Raw genomic sequence first — 6,923 nt, forward strand, 5'->3', positions numbered from 1 at the left:
CCTGCCTCCTCCACAAACCTGGAGACGAATCAAGTTTCACAGCTGAAGGTGAGGAGGATGCTGGAGAGAGAAATGAACAGGGCATGTCTCTGGAGGGAGGTCAGAGAGCTCCCTTTAATGCTGCTTCATGGTTTTCAGGCAAATTATCAAACCAGCAATTTTTCTCTATCATGAAATTATGCTCTTCCAGTGATGCAGAGCCAAGATAAAACCAAAGCAGTGATTCTTAATGTGTGACCTGCCTCCCTGAGTGTCCTGCAGAGATAAATTCAGCGAGCATCTGACAGATTAATGACCACACATTACTGCTAATCGGCTGTGTTTGTTTCCTCCAGCTGTCCCTCATCTGACCTGGTCAGAACAGCTGTAATTATTGTGTGTTGAAATGTAACGATCACCATCCTATTGTACGAGTCATAGATATGCCAGTGGAGAAACAGAGCAGTTTATATAATGTTGTTATTGTCCGCAGCAGTTGGTCTGCACTTTGTGTACGTGTGTGTAAGATGAGGCCAGATGGACCACGGTCGACGCCAAAAGAGAAGATGTGCTCAGAGGCTCGATGCCAGGAGCAGAGAAATGCAGCACAAACACATTCCCGTACATATTCTCCAGAACCTGCCCAGCTAAGCTCCACAGTGACAGATTTTTATTCAGTTATCTCCCATGAAGTCGACAAGAAAAGCCTTTGTTTGCACAGTGCGTCGTGGAAGACACTGAAATTACACATGGTAGAGGACCACAGAGGATCTGAATCAAAGCATCTGCACAAACATGAAGTTATTTCACAGCTTCACTCTGTGCAGAGTGACTGCTCTGCATTTCCTACATATATATAATGACTTTGTTCACATGGCAACAGCATCCAATTTAAAAGAAATCATTAAGCCACAGATCAGAAGTGAAAGACGTCGCACAGACGTGTTATCTGCATCACATCAGAAGGAAACAGAAACTCCAACAGCTTCCAGAGAAACCCCTGATGAGCCATGTGGTACAGAGTGAGACGATGCCGTCTGCAGAAGCTTCCAGTCTTTGAATAATAATAAAAATAATAAGAGATGCACAGTGAGTTTCAGCTGGAAGGAGGAGCAGATTTGGGGCGCAGATAAGGGCGCTTGGCGTGGTGGTATCATATCCTGCCTGGAGTCTCTCTCCTCGCAGGATCAGCGACTCCCTGGCACCAACAGGAGAGCAGGGTCGAGCAGTTCGCTGATGGATACTGTGACAGCTTTTAGGGATGAGAAGTTCTCCAGTCTGAGAGTCTCTCAAAGTTCGGCACAGGTAAACACATGTGAAGCCGAGAGAAGAAGTGGAGGTTCGAGTAAATCTCGATTTAAATTCACATCCAGCCAGATTACGCAGCACTCAGGTGGGAATGTATTTCATTTTTCATGCCCACCCTTTCCAGAGAAATAACGTCTTTGAAAGAACAAACAGTATCAGCCTGAGGCCCTTCTGTGCAGGATCAGAGTCTTAGGGGCTCTGATTAAATGATGGAATGAAGGAAAGGCGGATACGAGCTGAAGAAAAAGGCCAGAACCTCTGCTAATTCCTTTTCATCCAGGCAGCCTTGACAGCCGAGGCTCTGCCAGGTTCCTCTGAGAGGCATCACGCTCTCTCCGCTCCATGTGAGGTTTTGCCGGTTTACCATATGCATCAAGATTCAATGCTCTGTTAGTTTAATATCAAAATATCTGCACGCACGAGGCCAAAACTAAATGAACCTGTGTTCTTTGCAAAAGGCGGATAAAGCGGTTCTCCTGGGGAATACCAAGCAGTTCCTCCGAATCTCACTTATCTTTGTGGCTCATGTGGAACTCAGCACCAAGATATGATGATTTAAGGAGGATATAATGGTAGAAATGACTGCAGCTGTGCTGTTAGTCACTTTAAAACAACTGAACAAAAAGCCCCAAAAATCCCCAAATATATTGCAAATAATACAGTTTTTTTCTTTTTTAAGCAAACTCTTTGTTTCTTATTTTTACTGGAAACTTCAGACCTTTATTTTAATTTCCTTTCTGTGGGCATAAAGTATTGTTCTCCTCTAATACCAAATAAAACCAGCTCTAATTTAATAACAATAATTTCATCAGTTTACTTGATAACAGATCGTCACATCACACAGAGAAGGATCAATACTTGAGGCTTATTTCAAGTCTGACTAGAGCTTAGTGTATAGTTGTGGTGGCAGCTAACAGCTCTGCCAACACACACACACACACACACACACACACACACACACACACACGCAGAGGGGAAGTTCAGTCACGCCGAAGCGGTATAAGACTAACCTTGGGATTTTTTTTATTGAGCCAGACGAATACACAGAATACCGTTTGAGGCACACAGAGCGTAAACCTTTACTTTATTCCCCTTTTACTGCAAATTAAAGTTTTGTAGCTTTTTCCGTCTGATTTTACGGGAAACATCTGGATCTCTCGCACCGCTGGAGCAGTGGCCCCGGGTGATTCTGTGCTGCTCAGCTGTGAGGGCGCGGGATAATGAGCAGGTATCAAACGGGCTCCTATGGATAGGGCCGGCCTTGGTAGGGAGGGCTGTCCAACAGGATGCCAGGACCACCATGCCAAGAGTGACATCTGACAAATTATTCTGAAAAACTGTGCATGAATCTTACGTAGAATATTTGATTCAGATTATCACGAGCCTGTTTCCAGATCAGCTGAGGCCTGATGCAGCCATGTTAATCCTGAACCAGCAAAAGCAGAATTAGTCACAGAGATCTCAGTGCCACACACTCATAAATCACCCAGTTTAAAAGCCGAAGCCTTGACCTGAGTGCAGGTGAGTGTCACCTGAGCAGCAGGTGAAACAGTAAAACACGTGATTCCTCCTCTCAGTGCTCATCACAATACACAAATCCCTCACTGTGTCAAAGTCACATACAGCATTTGGCCTCCGTCTCTAACTCCGGGTGCTACTACTGCCGAGACTGCCTCACACACTTTAGATAATGTGTGTGTGTAGACTGTAATAAATCAGGGGATAATGTGAGTTTGGAGCAGCAGCAGCAGCATGTGTTTCCTGGATGCTTTGTATCTGAGCGACATGTCATCAGACACACTCCAGGTGAGATGAGAGGGGCAGTGTGGTGCTAAAATTACTGAGCTATTTCCACCCCCACCCCCCACATTTACACTGGGAGTTAACAATGAGGTCCTTTCAGTGTTTAGATTGCATCTAACCACGTCTGGGAAAACGAGATGTAAACAGTTTGAATGTTTTCAGGGTGAGCGGGAGAGATTCAAAGGAGTTTCTCCAGTCGTCTGGTTGGGGTCCTTTTTTTTTTTTTTTTTTAAAGAGTTATTGTCCTTATCTGCGGTTGTTGGGGCTCCCTGCTCGTTAAAGAGCCCAGAGGCATCGCCATTTGAAATCATTACTCGTTATTTAAGCGGACAAGCATTTTATAAGCCTGAGTTTGAAACTGGCTCGAGTTTCCTCCACTGTTAATGAAGCTGTATTTTTTATGGTCGTTTTTTTTAAGCGGCCGGGGGAGAGAGGGGGCAGCTTCTCACACCCAGCAGTGAAATAAATAAGCTGTGTTTGTTTCTCCAGGCGGCTGTTTTAGCTCGGGTCTAAATAACGAATAATATATATGATTTTAGAGCTGAGAATCTGCAGCCAAAATAAAAAAAAAAATCGACCATATTTTGTTCAAAAATATGTTTTAATAAATAAGCAAAAACAAACAAAAAATGTACATTGGACGGAGTTGTTGTTGTTTTTTTTTTTTTTTTTTTTTTGGAGACTTGCTACTGAAAGAAAGTCGGTGAAATAAATCCATGCAGGAATGACTCTAAATTGCATTGGTCCCTTTACAAGCTATAGGCGCACTTACACAGGTATGTACAATATGCATTCATTTATATATATTTATACTTTGGTTTAAAGTCTTTGAAAAACAAAATATATTTCCTTCAAAAATAAAAAGGTTAAAGGATGGCTTTGTTGAAATACAGGCCGTAAATCCCCCTCTCCTCCACCTCCACCTCCAGCTCCATAAGCAGCGTGATCACATCTGCATCCACACACACACACGCACACGCACGCGCGCGCTTCCCCGAGAGTCTGTAGTCGTGGGTCACATTACGTCTCTCCTCCGCCATGCCTTTGAGGTCGATGGGTTCTTCAATAATACCTTTGGTCTTCATACTTTGTAGAAGTAAACAGTCTGTGGTGGAGAAGGAGGAGAACCGCGTTAGTGATGATATGGACACGTGAGGCTTTTTTCTGGCTCAGCTCAGCGTGTGGGAAGTCATTAATGAATCAATTATTAGCCACTGAGCTGAGTAAAACCACATGGCTGCAGGAAAGCAGGAAGGTTTAGTATGTGAGTGTAATCCTACAGCTGCACACACACACACACACACACACACACGGGTTTCTATCCTTTAGTTCGAGGCACCTGGGTAAATTCAGCGGACAGTCCTAAAACAATAAAACCTGTTTCCTGAAAGAATCATTAAACTGAAATATATCAACAAGGCTGAAGCGTTTATTCTGAAAGCACTTATTTATGAATGGGAATTTTTTTTTATTTTAATTTCGCCCATTTGAATCCGCGCGCACAGGCCATCAGCACAACGACACTTCAGAGCTCTGTCATTCCGGACGGTCAATTACACTCAGAGGGGAAAAAACCCACCTTCAAATTTACCGTGAATCACTATTATAACGGAGCTCATTCCTCCACACACACACCACACACACACACGTCGCTGATGAGCAGTTAGACGTGGGCTCTGTCAGGCCCGGGAGAACTAAACAAACCCTGCTGCTGCTTCTTTTCGCTGACGCCTTGTTTAGCATCACACTCCAAATAAACAGCTGAGATGACACTAACTGCACCTTTATCTTCTGATGCCAGCAGGCTCCTCTGAGGCCTCCGTTTAATTATTCTATATCTGCATCATGTCTTTCTACAAAGAGAAGATGCGAGGTTTTCTTTGGGGTTTTTTTTTCTTTCTGTTGCTGAATTGCAAAGTTCAGTTTTCCCAGATTATTCATCAGGTGTCAGGTGATAACGACACCTCTTCAGCTCTGGAGTTATTCTGTCTCACACATGAACACAGCAGCAGTCAGACCTGACACAATCAACCTCCTGCTGTTAACACAGGCCGGGCTTTTTATTGTCTGACACTGGCCTGAACGGTCATGTCCAGCCGCGGAGAGCGGGCCGCTCCTGCGGTCTGTCCACACAGGAACACGCTCTACTGTGGATGGAATGAGCCGCGGTGGCACTGCAGCTGCGCTCTGCTTCTTCTTTAACCCGCTCATTATAAAATACAGTTAGGGATTAACAGCTGACTGATTTAATGCTCCAAAATAGAAACAGTCGAGGTTTATTCTTCACCTGGCCTCGCATGTGAGAACCATCCAAAACTATTATTTGGATTAATTCACCTACTTCCCTCCGCCGTAAGCCCTTTCTCCACATAAATAAATACAACGTTCCCTCCTTTTCTCCACATCCTGAGCTGGACTGAGGGTTCAGACTGGATCCTTGTGGGATCTTGAATATGTCGTCGGCTGCAGCAGCATCCAGATGCGGACGCTCTCGTCGGGCGTTGACGAGATGCTGCGGCCTCGTGTTCAGGAATCTGGCGCGAGGATAACGAGCTCGTGGATATAAATGTCGACGCGCACAGTTAGACATATGTGTTTTTTTTATCTGCACAGAAACGTGTTGGTTTATGAAGGACACCCTCCAAATCCAGGTGGTCACATCACTCAGAGTTTGGGGGGTTAATGAGTGAAACGGACTGAATACAGCTGATCAGCCTGCCTCGTCACTGTCACTATTCACCACATAAACATTTCTGCTGTAAATACTAATAAGAACTGACTTCCTGTGCTTCAGGCTCGTGGTACCCACCGCTTTGGCAAAGATAAGTGAAGGTCTCTGGGTGCTAGTGAGATGCTGACATAGACCAAGCGCCCTCCATCCTCCACACGGAGAACGCGTAACTGAGTCTTTCGTGCGCGACGTAGCTGCAGCTGGACATCTTGCTGTCCATCTCGTCGCTCTGCAGCACCTGACAGAGGAAGTCAATGTACCTGGAGGCGAGCTTCAGCGTCTGTATCTTGCTCAGTTTGTCCGAGGGGAGCGTGGGGATAATTTTGCGCAAAGACGCGAAGGCCTCGTTCAGAGACTGAGTCCGTTGCCTCTCCCGGACGTTGGCCAGGACCCGCTGGTTCTGCAGCTCCTCGTACGACTGAGTGCTGCTCGGGCTCGGCTTTTTCCCCCGTTTGACCGGCGGTCCCGGGCTGCTGCTGCTGCCGCCGCTGCTGCTGTCCTCGCTGGACTTTTTACTGTGTCTCCTCTTCCTCGCGAAGCGTTTCTGCTGCCTGTCCAGCTCCTCCTCGCTGGTCACCAGACTATCCACAGGGGAGACCGGAGAACTGGAGCCCTCTTCCATTTCTTTCTTGAAGAAATGCAGGGATAGGGAGGAAAACACGTTGTCCACCTTTGAAGCCGTGGTTACAAATAACAGAAAAGATGAATAGATATCCGTAAAGAGGAGGAGGAATAACGTCTCACTCTCTGCGCTTCTTGCCGTAAGAAGACACTGCTCTCTGGCTGGAGGTTGGCACGCGTCTCCTCTCGCAGGAAGTTTTTTCCTTAAGTTTTTTTGGAAACTTTATCCCGGTTTCAGATGCTAAATAGTTTTGAGGGTGGAAGGGGAGGGGTTTTCAGGGCGGAGGGGGAGCCAGTGCGCGTCTTGGTCCGCTAATAAGCAGGAGGGACCGGTCATGGTTTCATGTGTCTGGGATATGACTGGAACAAGGCGCTTATTTACAGTCAGAAGCGACGGAAAACTCTTCTTTAGTTTCTTTTTCTTTTGCTGCGAAGCCAGTTCCACTAAACCCTGAGACAGAGAATTAGAACTTTAAATATT

At 45.8% G+C, this 6,923-nt stretch overlaps 1 protein-coding gene across 1 annotated transcript; it reads right to left on the reverse strand.

Annotated features, from left to right (window-relative positions):
- Window positions 1-3,672: 3,672 nt before the first annotated feature.
- Window positions 3,673-6,682, reverse strand: twist2. The gene is made up of 3 exons (XM_018682264.2): window positions 6,566-6,682; window positions 5,900-6,445; window positions 3,673-4,195 (listed from the first exon to the last, which is right to left on the reverse strand). The coding sequence occupies exon 2, from the start codon at window positions 6,441-6,443 to the stop codon at window positions 5,934-5,936; it is 510 nt and encodes a 169-aa protein (XP_018537780.1). The 5' UTR covers window positions 6,444-6,445; window positions 6,566-6,682; the 3' UTR covers window positions 3,673-4,195; window positions 5,900-5,933.
- Window positions 6,683-6,923: the final 241 nt, after the last annotated feature.

The sequence above is a fragment of the Lates calcarifer genome, linkage group LG1, assembly GCF_001640805.2.
Source record: "Lates calcarifer isolate ASB-BC8 linkage group LG1, TLL_Latcal_v3, whole genome shotgun sequence".
NCBI lineage: Eukaryota > Metazoa > Chordata > Actinopteri > Centropomidae > Lates > Lates calcarifer.